The 19,065-nt window shown below is 34.6% G+C and overlaps 2 protein-coding genes across 5 annotated transcripts in view; one reads left to right on the top strand and one right to left on the bottom strand.

Annotated features, from left to right (window-relative positions):
* Positions 1–19,065, bottom strand: part of LOC123694520 — a 44,777-nt gene that overhangs the window by 22,490 nt on the left and 3,222 nt on the right. For all 4 annotated transcript variants that reach the window (XM_045639976.1, XM_045639979.1, XM_045639980.1 and 1 more), the window contains exons 2-5: positions 13,659–13,753; positions 4,590–6,114; positions 1,175–1,398; positions 416–612 (exon numbers count right to left, since the gene is read on the bottom strand). In XM_045639976.1, coding sequence (XP_045495932.1) covers positions 416–612; positions 1,175–1,398; positions 4,590–6,084 — 1,916 coding nt within the window. In that variant the 5' untranslated portion in view covers positions 6,085–6,114; positions 13,659–13,753. The remainder of the gene's footprint in view (positions 1–415; positions 613–1,174; positions 1,399–4,589; positions 6,115–13,658; positions 13,754–19,065) is intronic.
* LOC123694521 lies at positions 6,536–11,131 on the top strand. Its single transcript, XM_045639981.1, has 7 exons — positions 6,536–6,950; positions 7,142–7,226; positions 7,667–7,743; positions 8,133–8,315; positions 8,846–9,017; positions 9,411–9,490; positions 10,793–11,131. Exons 1-7 carry the CDS (start codon positions 6,725–6,727, stop codon positions 10,984–10,986), a joined length of 1,017 nt encoding a protein of 338 aa, XP_045495937.1. The 5' UTR covers positions 6,536–6,724; the 3' UTR covers positions 10,987–11,131.

Here is a 19,065-nt window from a genome sequence, read left to right as displayed (position 1 = left end):
TCATAGAAACAGTGAAGCAACATTAAAAGACAATAGAAAAAAGTACATTACATAATTACTATAAAGCAGTAAAACGCGGTGTATCATAATTGCAATAATTCATAAACTCATATTGTATTAAACATATTACACCATTGAACATTATAAGGCTTAAGAGTCGGTCAGCCGTCGTGCGATTATTAGCAACACTTAGTTATTAATGTAAACAATAAATCGTACTGATTATCTCTTGCTGTAAACAAAAAAGGTTACAAAGAAAAGCGAGTTAATCAGTGTTCAAAACTGTAACACATAAACGTCATTCAATTCGCCTTAACTGCGCAAAACCGGCACATTACGGCTGTAAAAGCATGATAAATAATATTAATTTAGTTTTATTCATTCATCTCATTTATGTTCCCTATGTGAGTCGCACCTGGAGCTCAATAATATCTCGGCCTCGTCCGGCGTCATGCTGTCCGGCTGCTTGGCGTCCGCGTCGTCGTAGCTGTCCGCCGCGTCGCCGCGCGCCTCCGCCGGGTTGTCTTCTGACACGCTCCATTGGCTGGTGGTCGATTTGTCGAGCACCTCTATGGAGCCTTGACTCGCTTCGCTCACTACTACGCCCGAATCCTGGTACGGAGGCGAGTAATGTTTAGGTAACTTTATTAGCATTTTTTACAAAAGTCAAAAGGTAATGTGTCAGAAAAGTCGCGAAACGAGGTAGACTGAGAGGGTAATGGCTTTACAATATAAATATCAACAAATTTTAGGACACTTTTTAACCCATATCATTACTACTTACTTATGTAAGAGATGATTAAAAAAAATCATGTTTTAATACGAGCAACTATACGAAGCCCTTGCAGCTTAGTTGACCATGTACAGTTCTAATATAGGTAAAGTGGTTTATAATCCTAGCAAAGAAAGAATTAATCGGCTTATGATGAACTTACTAAGCCTCATACACAATGCTCTTTAACATAATATTCTTATATATTCAATAGCTAGGTACATTATTAAATTCAATATAAGTACTTAGATAAATTATAATTACTTGTTTAAGAGAGTACCTAACCCAAAAAGTTCTCCGCCAATTTTCTTTTCATACACACATTCGAACGATCATAAGTTACTATATTTCTCACCACCCCATTCAATAACCACCCACACATACCATTCCGTTGCTACTGACCTGCTGTAAAACTGACAGCGTATCCGGGTCGGATCTCGCGCGTTCCGCATCGCGTATATCGCGGGTGAGAGGCGGCGGTGGTTCCCTGTACTCAGCGGGTCGGAGCCTGGCCACCACCTCTGGGGAGGGCTCATTGAACCCGCCCTCGTCCGACACGCTGGGCGTGCGGGAGCGGGTCCGACCCGTGACCTCATCCGCCTCTGATGATTTGCGACCGCCGCCTACTGGAATGTGCGAATTTTTTAGACTGTAAGTTACATGCAACTAATGCGAATGAAATGAGAAGTAGGATAGCTAATATTCTATCAGCACTATTACTTAATATCAATACAAACAAATCATGTATAGGTACATGTGTTCCATTCATTATTCGACGATTCATTTAAAGTAAAAAGCGATCGCTAAAAATTTGCTACAATTCTGACCGTCACTTTTCAGGGATCATTTTAGAGATCGTCACAATAACAAGATCACATTTTTTAATAATTCAGCCCGAGGAATCACAGACACAATAGAAAATCTATTGTGTCGTGGTCAGATCGGGCCGCTCGGGGCTCAATGGGTTAATAAAATGAAGATAGAGTATAATAGTGTTATAATAATATTTTTCAATGTAACGATGTTATTGCTAACACGTGATGTATTTAGGTTAAGAAGAAATTAGGTTAATACTTCTAATTTTGAAACGAGATCGACCACAGGTACTCGCATTAGGTCATTAGCGTGCAAGTATCCGGTACAATAAACATACATCTCACAGAATGCTATTTCGATATTCCATTGATTCAACTATTTGGTCATGAAGATATTTTCACAAAAGAAAAATTTTGTTCCAATTTACAAAATTTCATTCATATAAAAATTTTAGCGTTATAAAAAAAATCTAAATAGCAACATCATATTAAAAACGCAACGTATACGTTAATGCCAATGAAACTAATAAAGTAAGTAGTAGTTTAATAAGCGATAGGTAAATAAAATGACAATCATTTAGTCGTTATTGGCTAATGTAGTACATTGAGCGGCTGGCGAGCTTCGTATTAATTAACACCAGTGTACGTTCAATGGGAGCTTTGTTTTCTATTAATTTTCTGCCATAGCTACGCTAAGATTAGACCTATCGTTGAAAGAAACTAACTACTACGCCAGCGCACCGCTATGAAAAACTTTATTGTTTCTCAGATAAGAAACGGTTGTACAAACTTGAGGCAATACGGCAACTGATGATCTAATAAAAACATTTTCTCATTTTTCTTTTGTATAAGTACATACTTGAGCTCAATAGCTACTTCTTTTCTTATTCATACCACGGCTTTGTGAATAAGTCATCGTTCTGAAATTTTATTAGGTCAAGTTTCCTAATAGGGTGCCATCATAAAAAATAGTATCTTTTTAACTCGTGATTTGTATCTTAAAACAAGATCCCTTCCTACGCAATAGCTATCTATATGAGGCCTAAAGCTATAATAATAGAGAATTCAATGATTTTGAAGAAAAAAAATTAAGAACTAGGATAATTGAAATCATACCACTCGAGACGTGCGAAAGATAAGAACTTGTTAAACATTACATTTTATTCCTATATTTATTTCAATCCTTATGCTATTATTTACTAATTCAAGCAGACATAATATTATGATTAATGATTATAGCAAATATAAACTAATAAGTCAAGGTCATAACCAACACAATCATTTTATAAATAAATAGATTTTTATATTGCATTCTAATATATATAAATCTCGTGTCACAATGTTTGTCCTCAATGGACTCCTAAACCACTTAACCGATTATAATAAAATTCGCACACCATGTGCAGTTCGATCCAACTTGAGAGATAGGATAGTTTAAACATGTAGGTACCACGGGCGAAGCCGGGGCGGACCGCTAGTCATTTTATAAATAAATAGATTTTTATATTGCATTTATAGGAAAATATCAAAATGTACCTAACATTACAAACGTAAGTTTTACCCGGAAAACGTCTAAACAGATTTACCCATTATTTTATATTATGATCCAGAATATAGGCAACTATTTTCCTGAAGCGAGGAACGCCGCAGGCCAATTTTATTTATCATCACCAACAACCATCATTCATACATCTGTCTCTGATAATACATATACGTGTGTTAAAGTGAACAAAGGTAACAAACCAATGCAACACCCGCAGAGGCGCATATCGCACGGCCGGTGCAGGCAGACTTGCCTCACTTCATCCCCACGCCATCGCGAATCCTCTGTGTCCGCACTACGCACACTCACCCGCACATTTAACTCAAAACGCCGTATTTTGTATGATTTCAATCAACTGCCCGATAATATTCTATATAGTACTGCGCGCGCGGTTTGGATTTTGCATATCATTGTAACTCACTTGTAAAACACACAATTTTCAGAACTCTCGGAAGAATTTTTTTTAGTCATTCAAGCATTTTTTTTAAATAACGTGTTTGGTGTCAGACATCTCTAAAAAAATTTGTGTTAAATTGCTTGATACACCATTGAAACAAAATAAACATGAAACGATGTATATTTTGATGTAAGATAATTTTGTAAGTTAATGCTTGTAATATGAGCATTCACTTTAAATAAAATCTTTGGCAAAAACCTATCAAAAATGAAAGAAAATCACAAAAAACTACAAAGATGGAATCGAGTCCGTTTCCCGTAAATGAGTTGCGAAAATTTAGCCGCAGTTGTTTTTAGATATTTATCTCTAACGTTTTGTGAGATGAATGCACTTATTCACGGTTGAATTCAAAGTGTACTTCACAAACAGAACCGTATATTATATTAACTTATAAAATTAGCTTCACGACACAAGCGAACAATTGAGATTATATTAAGTGTCCCAGTTAAATGCAAAATAAATAGGTAGGGGCGTACAGGACGACGTCGGTCGAGTTACTGCGTCGTCGCGGCGGAGGCGGCGCCGGAGCATCTAAATCGGGATCGACTCGCAAGTCTCGCAACTCAAATACCTTGACTTCCTCAATATTACATTGAACCCGCTGAGCACGAGACCGCCAAACTAACGTCAATCCACACCCACTTATTCCAACCTCTGACGCTAATTTGCAAGTGTTTGATACACTTCTTCATATGATTTAAGATTGTTATCCGTTTATTTTCCTATTTCAATTTGTTTATTTAGTGCGAGCGAAGTTTATACACTCAATATGAGAGAGATGAGTTTATTAAATTAATGTTAATAAAAAGGTGGCAGCGCCACTGATAAACCGATTAAAACATTTGAATGACGTTATTATCTATATAAATAATTTTATTGTAATACATTTACGAGTACTTTACTAGCGTAGTTAAACAAAAAAATGTTATGATAGCTTATCGATAACGAGATAAATATTATCTATATATTTTTAGGAAAACATCTAAAATAATAAATACTTACATTGTGATGGTGAAACTGGTGTTGGAGAGGTGGAACGCGGAAGACTGTGCACTGGAGATGCTAAAGGTGACGTTAGCGGTGACCGATGACCCTCATCAATTATGTTCACCGGTGACTCCGGTGTTGAGGATCGACGTTTATCCTTTTCCTCCCAATCCGCGCTATAATTGTTCCGTTCATACTTTTCCTCTTCAAATTCCGTCGGAGATCTTGGAACAACATCACACACATCCGGGCGCTGTGGCACTGAAGATGCAGGTACGTTTTCCTCTGTCACTTCTTGAGGAGACGGTATCGGAGACCTTAATGGTCTATCATATGAGATTGGTTTTATGTCATTGTTATCGGCGTCTGTCTCCAAAGGAGGTGAAGACTCTTCAGTTAAGGAAGTGACAGGGGATATGCTGTCGGTATGTAAGCTTTTGTCCTCGGGTATTGGTGGTGGTGGAGACCTTGGCATTCGAACAGGTGGAGATGGTAAGATTTTGTGAAATTTGACAGGAGAAACACTTCCTTCGCCCACTATAGTAGTTGACGTGGTAATTGTAGATACACGTTCCACAATTTTTGGCGAGTGTGAATACATATCAGTGCGAGGTAATGGTTTAATTTCTTTATCAAGCACATCTTGAACATCAGGCGATACAGAAGTCCTTGTTTCCGTTTTTTGAATCACTGTTGAATAAATTTCACCTTTAACGATAGGCGAAGTTTCAGACCTGGCGGTGGGAGATATACCATTATTGGATCTAGGGGAAGGTAATACAGGTGCGATATTTTTTACAGGACTAGGTGATTTCGCAGCATGTACACTTCGATTGACTAAAGCAGAAGGCAGAGTTGAAGGACGTTCCAAGTGCGTGTCTCCAGCGCCCGGTGAAAGGGGTGGAGAGTACACACGCGATGGTACAACATATCTATCCGTAGCTTCTGGCGACTTTCTTTCCTGTGCTATATATTTATTTTCTACTTTTTGTTCATTTTCATTTCGAGGTCTGGATTTATTAAAATGAGACGTCCAATTCCTTTGCTTTTCAATGAGTTCCTTGTTAAATCGTCTATCAGGTTTTTCTGGTTTTGGAAGTACACTAGGTTTAACAGGCTTAGGGGGAGGTTGTGAAGCACCATTAGATAACTTGTCTCCATTTACTGCAGGAGGATATACTGCAGTCGGTGTAACACTACACCTGGGGGGACTTACAGAACCTGCGGAACTAGATCTCGACCGAGAAGGTACTCCGGGTGAAACACCACGCGTTCCAGCAAAACTCGCAGCTGCCGACGGGGACTTCTCAATACGAAAACCACGATTTTCTTCTCCTAATTTTTCAAACAACGCTCGGGCGTTGTTGAACCTAGCCAAATGACTTTCAGTTCTAACAACCGACACATCACTTCCACGCATATCTTCGTCGTCTCTTGACGGCATTCCTTGGAATATATTTGCTATTTTTGAAACTTTAGTGCCGTGTACACGTTTCTTGCAATCCTCCATACTAGCCGGGTACGGCCGCTTCAATCGAATCTGGAAAAGAGATAATCCAGTATGAACAAATTGTGTACTTTCTCATGACTTTCCTAATAATAAAAGAAATAGGCCATTTCTTTCAATGTAAAACTGATATGAAAGATAAGCAAAAGAGCGCAGGTTGTTGGCGCTCGATGCAAACACTAGCGCGCGGTGCTATCACTCACGACCTGACTCTGCCGTGTGCCGTATAATTTAACTTGAGATAGCGATACCACTGATAAGGTCCTTACTCATATTAAACGATTGTGTACGGAGTTGGCATTGTGTTGTTTTATTGTGTTAGGAATTCACTTCATTAAACAAGTAATTATTATTTCTATCGAATGTATTGACTTACGTGGTGAGCCTGTTAGTTCCATTATTTCAATAATGATATAACAAAAATATATCCTTAAAAATTAAAATTGTATTATTTAAAAATAATAATGCACACAAATGTTATGTTCACTTAATAAAACTTTATCTACCGACAGACTACACTGTGTGTTTTTGAAATGGATTTCATGATTAGATTATTTCGATAAAACTTGATAATAATTCAATCACTAATTAATCAGAAATTGTTAATGCAAATAGTTATTTGTTCCATATAATTTTTGAAAATATGTATTTTTCTACGTTTATGTTGGTTTTAAGCTTTACATTAGTACAAGTGTTAGACGCGCAAAGATGTGAAAAGGCTCAAGTGTGTATTACCGATTTGTCTCAAACAGAATGTGGTGTAGGTTTCACTTTAACACAAAATAGCCACATATTCGGTTGTTGTCCTGGCTGTACACCGACAGGTGAAATCGGTGAGGGAGACAATGACGATGATGATCATAATTTTGGTAAGTGTTCCCAGAAACTAAATAATATAACTATACATTAAAGAAACAACCTAAAATTATTATTAATGACAATAGTGTCTTCTTTGATTTTCATTGTCTGTAAGTGTAACGTTAAACCTTTCCTAAATTTATCAATGTATTTTTTTAGTGTTTATTAAATAGATATTTATAAACGTTCAATTAATTGTTAGATCATCAATGCCGCCCTCCGGCCAACTGCTTAGCGAACGGATGGTATGCGCCTGTGCAATGCAAAGGCGATGTTTTTACTGGCAGGTAAGTAATAATTACAACAATTATGAAATCAGACAAGAAGTCCTTTTTCGAACATCCGAAACATGAAAACGATTTCTATTCGTACTTACGCAACAAAAAGGAATAGCAAAATCATTAATAATTTAAAGGATATCGATTAAATACTAATTATGCTATTAATTTTTTCTAGTAATTCGTGGATTTTACTATCTATTTATTATTAAAGTTAAAGTAAGAAAGAGTGGCATTACATATTAATACAATAATAAAGTTTTCAGACAGTTTTCTACAATACAATTTTCATGTGTTCATCGTCGTATAAACTAAAACCATAGCTACAGCCTACAATTAAAAGAATAGGTACACATTTATTATTTCACGTGATGTCAGAGCAAACAAAGCCTCGAACGTTTCACTGCACCAATTCATTTCTATTGACATTAAATGTTTATACATCACAGATGTTTCTGCACGGATAAAAACGGTAACAGAATATTTGGACAAATGTGGAGGAACCAAGCGAGCGAGATGACTTGTGGTAAGCATCTTTGTATCTGAGATGATTAAAATTTCTTACCTGCGACATGATAAAATAAGAGCAAAAACGTCAAAGTAATACAAAAAATATATTTAATACGCAAAGGATTTCACAGCAAAGTAATAAAATAAAAATTATCCTTAATATTTAACTGTCCCGTGGATTAAAAATTGAAAGATAGAAAGACATTAATTCAATTCAATGTCAAATATTCTTGTCAAATACACATTTACAGATGAGGTATATAATCAATTGAAATATTATAGATAAGAGCAAATCTTATTTTAGGTCACAATCCTACTTCAAAATTCATATGTACCTAATAAGCATTTGCTTCAAGAATCAAGACACAAACGATCAAATCTTTTAAAATATTTATAATTCTATAGCATGTAGCAGAAGTAGGCATGAACTAGAGGAGGAAGGGCAAGTTGTTTCACTACACTGTTCATCCAATGGTGATTACGAGCCATTGCAATGTAGCAATGGCATGTGTTGGTGTGTGGAAACAAAAACTGGCCAACCCAGCGTCATCCCTGTGCCAGAAAATGACATGAAGATGTTGCCTTGTTGTGAGTATCACGATATTAAAGTTTCTTTTATAATTTTTAATTTTTTAATAGTATAAAACAAAGTCGCTTTCTCTGTCTCTATTCCCTAATCTTTAAAACTACGCAACAGATTTTGATGCGGTTTTTTTTTAAGAGATACTAGATAGAGTTATTCTCGAGGAGGCGGGTGAAGCCGCGGACAGAAAGCTAGTTTTATATATAAAGCTCATAGGTACATGGAACTAATTTATATTAAAAATGTAGAAGTGGGCCCCTTATTTCCATTTGACGGATTTATCAAGCACGGAGCAGGAGTAGGATGTTGTCAATTTTTCACAACAACAATCAATTATTGCCAATTAGATTAATATTGATATAATTACATACGGTCTACTTCTGAAGCTGTGCTCTCAGCCTACGCAGAATTTTAATTTTCACCGAAAACAGACAGCCACGGCCACAACAGCCAATACATATACTTTTCAATGAATACTCGATTTGCTTACATTTAATTATATTTATAATTTATTTTATTACTATTAACAATTAAGATAGTGCCTCGACGGTCGGCGAACAGTACTTGCGAAGGTGCGAAAGTATAGCATTCGCATTGGCAACAATACATAAGGAACAATCGGAACATGGAACTAATTTTTATGGAAATCCAACAACGTTCTGTGATTACGACGGAAGTTATGGACCATATCAAATTCAGAATGGAATGTAAGTGTGAGGTATTTTACATGAGGCGTTGAGTTATTTTACATATTTTGTAAAAACCTATGAATCATAAATTTTAAACATTTTACATAATATTTTCAATTTATTGTATTATCCTTGGTATACTATTTTGTACATTTTTTCAAATACAATTTTTGCGTGTTGTACACCATTTCAATGTGTTTGGTCATACGCGGTATACATTTTTATATTATACCAGGACATAATATTAATATCCAAAACGATCACACAATAGAATGCCAATACCAATGTTTAGCAACACCGTGACTAAAGCTCGATTCATTAGACTTAACTTTCACTTGAATAATTTGTTATATGGTAAGTAGAAAAGCAACTTTTAGACAATCAATAATACTCTTCAAACATATTTTCCAGTGCCTATTGTACCGGCCGTGATGGTAAAATTCTTGGATCTTGGCAGGTTGTTGTCAGTGAAATGGCTGGAATTAATTGTAGTAAGTACCTTGTATCATGTGTTTTCACATTTATTCGTAAAACACCTAACCCAACGTACCCTAGGTAAAATACAAAAGAAAGTCGACTGAAATAGAATTTCAAACAGTCCCCACAAAATAGGTGCCTATAAATAGAAATCCATTTAGTTAGGGAAGTATTTCTGTTAGGGAAATTGTAACAGGACTTTAGTCTTCGTTACAGTATCTCGAGTCTTGATTATCAATGGTTATCGTTCATGTGTCATGTCGGCGCAAGATACGCGGAAACGTATATCAGTACAGTTAGTGCACAGTGCACACGCATTGCGGAGCGAATTCACGGCGACCGGTTTGCGACCGTGACCCTATTCCCGACATGTTGTGTGACTCCATTCATTCTTGACGCTCTGCTGGAATGTGGGAGTCATGTATAGGATCTTTTACCAAAACATAACTGTTGAACCAGTTCTCAGAAAACGAAAGTAGTTGCGCTATCACAACGGCAACGAATCGGACATAATATACATGTATGTTTGATAGGTGCGATGCTTTCATTTTGCACCAAACACATGGGAGAGTCTCTTTTTTGTTATATAAAATTAAAAGCATTCCGATGCATTGATTTCTTTGTATATTTAATCAAATCAATGTCAAAGTGCGAGGCTTTTCCCATAAAAGACAAGATATTGTAGGCGTAAATTATATAACTGGCGCCACGGCTCAATATGGTTTAAAGACTTAAGCCACTTTAAAATGTAGAATTATATTAATTTTATCACATGATTAACTTTTACTCGACAGGTAGGTTGATGAATTGTTTTGTCCCAACCGATTAAGCAATAAAAATATGTAATTTTACAAAATAATTTAATATAAAAAGTTTGACTCTTTCATAACGGACCTAAATAAATATTTACTACTAATAGTAATTACAATTAGTGAAATTAATAAAGTGTGTATTAGTGATAATAACTCAGGGTTCAGGCACTCCCTTTATAATTGTGTAAACACAGGTCACAGTTTATTTATTATAATTTAATTTAACAATAGCAAACGTTATTTATGTAACATATAGACGCAGTTAAATTGCGGTAAGTAGCTCACTTTAAAAAGACAAAAATAGTCATTGTTGTCAACAAAACATTAAACATTAGATGACGTAAATACGACCTAAATTTATTAACCCACCTCGATCAGATTTTAAAAATAGTTTAAAAAGTTTATTATATCTTTTCAGTGCCATGAAGTGCGAAAACAGTCATCTAACTATTAGACATGTTGGAAATGACTTTTTTATCTGATAATTGTATCAAATATTTTCAGACTGTGCCCGCGATTCATCAATACATTTCCCGGAGCGAGGTATGACAGTATCCGAGGTTTGCCAGCCGAACGGTAACTACCGCCCCAACCAGGTCGCGAACGACATAACTTACTGCGTGGACTCCGACGGGTACGCCATCGAGAATCAAGATGATTGGCCACCCGCTTGCACGAATGCTCTTCCATCGTCGTAGCTTTACAAATTAAGTCCCTACCGTTGAGAAAGTTGAAATAGCAACATATTATAGAGAGCTATGTTTCTACACAATAGTTGACTCTTTAGCGCATCAATTGTAGCGCATAACTTCGCAAAATATTATAATTCTGTGTTTATGAATGTTCTTAGTTCTTACTACCTAAATCCTAATCTATATTATTTGCTTGTATTTTCATTTATTCACTATTGATAATAATTAATCTAGGTACATACAGGGTGTCCCAGAAGTCGACGTCAAGCCGAAATTTTCTGAAAGGTAATGCCACACCAGTTATCAGAAAAATTGAAAAAAAAATTTAAGTCATGTATTTTTGAAGTTATGGATTTTTTTATTTAATTCCAGAAAATGTATACCATGTGACAGTTTTTTCATTCCTGTTGTTACAAATATTTACTTTTTGCCAATTTTTTTTCTCTTCCGTCATCCCGAATAGTGCTTTATGTAACCTGTGATCCTAAACCCTGTGCTGATCACTCCAACTTGTAGGAAAATGTCATTTTATACCGTACCAAGTTTTCAAAATTAATTTTTTGCACTACTTCAACTGATCATCCTGAAAAAAAAATGTACTACTCCAGTTTGGCAAGTAGCTTTAAAAGTTAGCGCATTTAATAAGGATTCTAACGTGGTATAACACTTACTCCATTGTATCTTAGATCGGCCATAAAAAAATTTTTTGTTAAACAAAGTCTGTTTTTAACAATTTCTTTGAAATTCCAAAAAACTATTCTAGTGTACCCAAAGCGTTCCTAATGACCACAGTGTGGTTTAAATAAGATGGAGAGAGACATTCCATAAAGTGTGAGCGAGACAGATAGACTACTTATGACATACGGACGCAAATAAGTGAATTAGAGTAAAATAAAGACAGTTTCTTTTTATGATTAAATTGATTACTTTTTTTTACAAAATATGTTCAAATTTCCGTTCTTCAGCTGCAATACAAGCTCGACATCTCCTTAAAAAAGATCGTGAAATCAGGCGGCCAAATCTTCCATTATTTAAAAATTCTTCTACTTCCGCTGTTCTCTATCTAAGCTCTTCTACATTTTCAATTGATTTGGAATAGACTTTTTCCTTTACTGCTCCCCAGGAAAAAAATCTAGAGGATTTAAAAATCGGGCGGGCCACGAGATTGTACCAGCCCGCCCTATCCATCTGTCTGGATATTCCTCATTAAGGTGTTCTCGAACTAAGTGGCTGTAATGCTTATCTGTCTCGTTCACTTATTTGCGTCCGTATGTCATAAGTAGTCTATCTGTCTCGCTCACACTTTATGGAATGTCTCTCTCCATCTTATTTAAACCACACTGTGGTCATTAGGAACGCTTTGGGTACACTAGAATAGTTTTTGTAATTTCAAAGAAATTGTTAAAAACAGACTTTGTTTAACAAAAAAATTTTTTATGGCCGATCTAAGATACAATGGAGTAAGTGTTATACCACGTTAGAATCCTTATTAAATGCCCTAACTTTTAAAGCTACTTGCCAAACTGGAGTAGTACATTTTTTTTTCATGACGATCAGTTGAAGTAGTGCGAAAAATTAATTTTGAAAACTTGGTACGGTATAAAATGACATTTTCCTACAAGTTGGAGTGATCAACACAGGGTTTAGGATCACAGGTTACATAAATCACTATTCGGGATGACGGAAGAGAAAAAAATTGGCAAAAATTAAATATTTGTAACAACAGGAATGAAAAAACTGTCACATGGTGTACATTTTCTGGAATTAAATAAAAAAATCCATAACTTCAAAAATACATGACTTAAATTTTTTTTTCAATTTTTCTGATAAATGGTGTGGCATTACCTTTCAGAAAATTTCGGCTTGACGTCGACTTCTGGGACACCCTGTATATGGGTAACTATTTTGTATTGAAAATAAAAATCTAAAGAGCTTAATAATTTAGGTAGGTTGAGTACGTCTGACGAACACAACAAAAAATCATAATACGTTTTCTAAATGTATGTATTGATGCAATAAATAATTTGAAATTGTAATTGTATTGTTTCATACCTCTAACTCTGTTCTGTTTGCGTTGTCTCTGGAATTTCCCTCATTTTGCTCAAAATTCAAATCAATAAATACGAATATATTAGATCTTATCAGATATACCAAGCAAGGATATGATTATGACGATCGATTGCATACTTCTTCAATAAAATATATTATGTTGAGCGCATTGTTCTACTGATAAAAAATCGGTTAAGTGCGAGTCGGACTCGCGATACTTTAGTTGCTCAATACAAATAAAAGCTACATTTCTTTTAATTCGTTGATTGAAATTCCTTTTCAATCGCAATATTATGGCATTGTAAATGTTGCCTATTAAATTGGCTCGACTATAATTAATAATAATTCAAAAGTTAAACACTCAAATAAAAAAACAATCAAATTTAAAAAAAAGAAAAAGATCTAGATTCGGCTGTTTTTTGTGTTTATTACCTCAGGCCTTTCGATTTGGGAAACCGATTTTGATGGTTCTTTTATTAAGTATTTGAAAGAATTCCTTCACGAATCCCGAGTGTGGTCCAATTTAATTTAAGTCGAATTCTGGTAATTTGAAGAATTTTATCATCTTGTAAAAAATATTATTTACTAGATGCATGAGGATTATTAGATTAGTTCAAAGTAATACATACATAACAAATGCTCGCGTGTCGCAAGGCATAAGCGTCGCGCAACGCGTGTCACCCGACGCCGCGCGGCCGCCGATCCGCCGCGCTAGTCCTGCCATCTGCAACAAAGATCGGATTACTGCAACCACACTTCACCTTTACCAGCTTATGATACAAGGTCACTCGTATACACGACGTTTGACGATACTGCTTTGTCTCTTGATCGGATAGCAAAAGTACCCGAGTGAAAGAAAGCCTACATGAACCTAGTTAAACTATGTAGGTACATGTCTCTAAGACTTCGAACTACATTAGATATTTTATAATGAGAGAATCTATTATTATCAGTTATATCGGTATCTACATGAGATGGACTTTCGTAGTAGAGTAAAAAAAGAAGTTTATTTAACTGTCAGTTTTTCTGTAAAAACGTTCATTTATGTGTAAATTCTCAATCAAATCTATTACAAACCTACTTAAATTATGTTTTACCAGTTTCGAATTGCTCGACTATCCTCTTTTTGCATTGGAAGGATATCGTGCTTGTTTCCTCCATAAATTTCCCTAAAATACTTAGTAGGTAAGTAGTAACTGAATCTTCTACCTTGCTAATGCCTAATATACATATATTGTATTACAGGAAAACGTGTTGATTGAAATTCGCTATCAAATTACAACACTAAAAATAAGTACGGGCACGATCAATATCCTTCCGCATAAAATTACACAAAAAATGACCTTAATGGTTAATAAAACGCGGTATGTACCTATGTATAAATTATGATTACGTACCTATGCGAGTTATTGATTTTATTTCATAACGTTTAACGTTCAATGAAAATCTGAAAAAAGGACGTACAAATATTTGTTACTTGTGAATATAATACTAAATATACCTATAACTTTTTCGGTAAGTAATAAGTATGTAGTAGTAGTAGGGTCATTGCGCTGGTTTTCGTCCAATTATAGGAGTTGCCAACTTTGTGATACGAAATAAATATTTTGGAGCACCCTTCCTTAAACATATTAAATTTTTTTTAAGTCCTTATATAGTCTTCTTTAAGATAATATTAAGTGAAAATAAATCATTTTGATGTATCTTTTAATTTAAATTATTTTCTGCAAAAGTAGGGTAAATGCTAGTTTTCGTCCTAGTGTAAGCTAGTTTTCGACCACCGTGTAGAAAAAGGAGGGTAGGTCAACTATTTAGTTAAAAATCAATTACAGGTAAATATATACTTTTATTTAATTAACATCACATTAATTTCTCACTACCTTACAGGTTTAGTTTTACTTGTGGTTTTACTAATAATAATCAATATAACTAGTCAACACTGAGATCTATGTAGCACTTGGCAGTCCTTATAGGCGTTAGTGATGACTGTATAATCATTCGTAATAAAGAAAGGAATGCCTTCCTTACAATGTAAATGAATCAAGTAATAATTACAGGACTAAGAAATAACATCAAAAAACAGAAATATTCATTCTAACAACAAAAATTTTCATTCTAATACTTTGTTTATCAAATGAAACGTACTATACACACACAGCCATATAATAATAAGTTTTAGCTACTAAAATAAACTATGCTGCCTTACTGATTCTTATTTGGCATTAATAATCGCGAGATCTGGCCCACGTTGTTTTGCCGTGTATTCTATCGAGGACCATAGATTTAGGAATCCCTTAATCTCTACAGACTTGTCTTACTGATGCCTTATTTTTCCGAATTGCCGTTAAAGCCTTTACTAAAGATTCTTCAGTGTACGCAGCGTCTTTTTTTTTCTAGATTTCTTAGACTCCTTCGAGGCCATCTAAAAACAATAAGATCTTTCTGAGGATACGTTGAGTACCTAAGTATAATAAAAAAATACTGCATTGGCAAAACAGACCTAGAATAAAAGATGATACTCAAGTGAATGATAATCAAGAAAAATACAGTGTATTATGTCTGACCTACCCCCATTTATGCTACGAATAATTGACTCTACTTCACATAAGGAGAATGATACATGACTGAATGAATGATAATATTAGGTACCTACAACACTCTGGCCCTCACCAATTATTTATAAGGAAGATACTGAATAGAAAACTTTTCAATACGTAAAAATAGACGAAAAGTAATGCAAAAGAATAGCTATATTTAATTTTTGTCTACTCCAATACTCATTCATGGACGAAAACTAAAACATTTAAAGCTAAATTTAGTTTTCGTCCACTTCTTTAAATATTTTTTTATTTTGGCAGCACTGACAAAGCAGTGGACGGAAACCAAAAAATCTAAACTAATAGCAATAAAGATCACTTCGGGAGAAACTATTCAGTATTTTAAAGGTCCGATAAAGTAAAATGACCCTAACAAATATTCACGTAGCTGTTTGAGTTTCCGCCCACTTGGACGAAAACCAAATATTTTGAGAATTTGGTAACCTAGTATCCGTCCACTTAATATTTAGAAGAGTATTATAAAAAAAGTATGATAAACACTTATAATTGCGTTTATTATGCTTCTAAATAAACATACGTACCAAAAACATTACGTAAACTAGCTAAAACAGTGATTTACCTTACCATGAACTTTTCTCGCCGGCAAATTTTTCTCTCGCGCGATGACATCTGCAAGGCACGGATGCGAAGCGGCCACTTTTACGTTAATTTTTTGAACTCTCTTCTTGTCAAATCAAATTTTCATGTTGATAGTACTGTTGCTTAAACATTATGGACCGTAAAAAGTGCAAACTTGGGCGGGAAGGTAGGTTTGTATTCAAGTTTTACGCACGTGATTGTAGCAGGTCAGTCAAATGGACGAAAACTGAAGCTGGACGGCAAACCAGCGCAATTACCCTATAACTTGATAATTACTAGGTACTACTTAGCGAAAAACTAGCTTATGCATTTAAATTTTAAACAATCAATATATTTGATACATTTGTTACTTATGTTAGATTGTAGTTAGGCTTCACAAGGGCAAAATATGAAGGAGCTAGGGAGGTAATAGGATTTATGAAAACGACGTAGAGACGAAGGCGCGACGTAAAGTCATCGTTTGTTTATCTACGTCAATTCTGATGTTGGATACTTTTATAAATCATGTGATAAATCCTGAGGATAAATCACTAGCAACATCACTAGCCTCTCGCTTCGTATCTGCCGTGAAATAACTGAAAAATAGTCGATGTCCTTTTTAAGTATTTTTTAGTTTATATCTACACGTGTACATTCTTTTTTTCTTTTATAGATATTAAAGTACATGTACAAATGGCATGTGGTTAGAGATGAGAAAAGCATTATTTTGATAATAATTATTGCCAGTTTCAAAGGATTATAATTTATCGAGCGTATGTTTAATTGCGATAAATAGTAAATACCTACCTACACAATTTTTAACTCAATCGTGAAACAATTTCAAACACTACAAATATTTTATTTTTCTTCAAACAATTGTTTACAAATAAAACTGTGTTATGATAATATTATTCTGTTATTACCTTGTAATCTCAATATCTTATGGCCAACTATTAGCGATAGGTATGATCTAGTGATTTGTTTCATGTACTTTTTAGAAATGAAGAGATGCCTACGTCGATAATTACTTGCCGAAGAAATGTTAGCAAATCATACGCCTTGAAAAAATCTATTTTTGTAAAGAGTAAATAGATTCCTAATGATTTCCATTGTATTCCCGGAACCTTGAGTTGTTAAAAAAAAACAATACAGCTTTAGTGGTGTAAAAATAAGACTAACTTTTTATCCCCTGCGGCACGTTCCTTTCTTTTATGTCTAAGTGCACTACTACAACATACATGAACAGCCTACCTTGTCTTTCACCCTTATAAGCGAGCGAGCTTGCGACATTTGGTCTTATCACAGACTAATAGTAATATACTACGTATTCTTATGTTGAAAACTGTAAGTCGCAATATAACAAACACAATAATATATTGTATGATTACTATTTCTCTTTGAGGATACAGTTTCCAAATAAAACTAATCGCAATAATAAAAAAAAGGTTGTTGATAGTGTTATTGGTGATATCGAAGGGTAATATATTGTAGCAGGTATCTAGTCATGATGAAATAATAAAATTAGGGTTCAAATTAGCAAATTCCTAAATACTTTGAATCTTTCAAGGAATATGACTACGTAGTTGCGATAAATTCCAAATTAACTAGAGCAATCTTTTACCTATCACAGGCAAAGATTGGTTGTTTTGAAAAATAAATCATATGTAGGTAGGTAGGTAGGTATAGTGTGTAGGAACGTTATCAAATTGGCAAATTAGTTGAAAATTTGAGGCTGTGATATCGCAAAGTATTGAAAATTGAGATCGCACGCGTTCCATCGACACGGCTCGTCGCTCACAAACGAGTTACTGGTTCCATCGAGTGGAGGGTGCTAGATCGAGGGCGGAGGGTGGACTCATTGGCCACTTGAACACGTTACCTCTCTATAGATATCACACGGACAAATATATAACTATCAATAATTCACGTTAATAGGCTAATTCATTATCTGGTTATAAAATAATATTTTTCAATTATGTTATTTGTTTGTCCACATGTCCACACAGTTTGTTTAGCTATAGCAAACCGTAACCCTTGTGGTAAGAGACCTTTATTACATAATTAAACTCGTAAGTATATATATTTTTTTAATTGAATAAATAACTACATTATGTTCATTCTATAATAGGTATGTATAATATACATTTGGTAGGTATCTGCTTCATGGCCGCAATTTCACTTGCATGAACTTAAAATTGTCGCGGGGTAACCTTTGTCCATACAATTAATCACTCACGCCATTTTACGAGTTTTGTTTTCATGGTAATAAGAAGAAAATACTTTTTGTCATCCACATTTAAATATCTTTTAATCTTTACAACAAAATTCACCCAAATCATCATTTAAATACCTAATGGAGATATGAAAATGTAATAGTTACCTATTTGATAATGAAACATGTTTTTTTCTCATTAATTAATTATCTTATTTTCTAATTCAAGCCTACTTAGGCTATACAAGGGAAGCGCGTTCCATCTTAGGCCATATCTTAGCTTTATATCAGGCGAGCTTGTGATCAAGCGTTTGCCAAAAAAAAATATTTTTATTCATTAGGATTATGTAGGTCATTACTATCAACATCTTTATGTACATACTAGCTGTCCCAGCAAACATTGTTCAGCCATTCCCTTGCCACTTACGGGTATGAAAAATAGATGTTGGCCAATACAATATTTCATGAGAATTGGTCCAGCTCTTCTGGAGGAGTATGCTAACTAACATTGTGATGTACGAGAAATTTGAATGAATGAAGGTATGAAAAAAATTCTTAATACAGCATAACAATATAAAAATGATATATGTATAAGCATCTGTATGTACAGAGAGTGATCTTATTGCTGTAAGTGATTTCTGCCAGTCA

The sequence above is a fragment of the Colias croceus genome, chromosome 9 (assembly GCF_905220415.1).
Source record: "Colias croceus chromosome 9, ilColCroc2.1".
Taxonomy (NCBI): Eukaryota; Metazoa; Arthropoda; class Insecta; order Lepidoptera; family Pieridae; genus Colias; species Colias croceus.
The sequence above is the reverse complement of the archived record's forward strand: the minus strand, read 5'-3'. Positions and strand labels throughout refer to the sequence as shown.

Bases quoted from the DNA above. Each gene is read 5' to 3' on its own strand.
- LOC123694521 (XM_045639981.1), top strand. From the start codon at position 6,725: ATGTATTTTTCTACGTTTATGTTGGTTTTAAGCTTTACATTAGTACAA. The intron at 7,227-7,666 runs GTAAGTAATAAT...TATACATCACAG, and splicing joins GGCGATGTTTTTACTGGCAG to ATGTTTCTGCACGGATAAAA. The intron at 8,316-8,845 runs GTGAGTATCACG...TTAACAATTAAG, and splicing joins CATGAAGATGTTGCCTTGTT to ATAGTGCCTCGACGGTCGGC.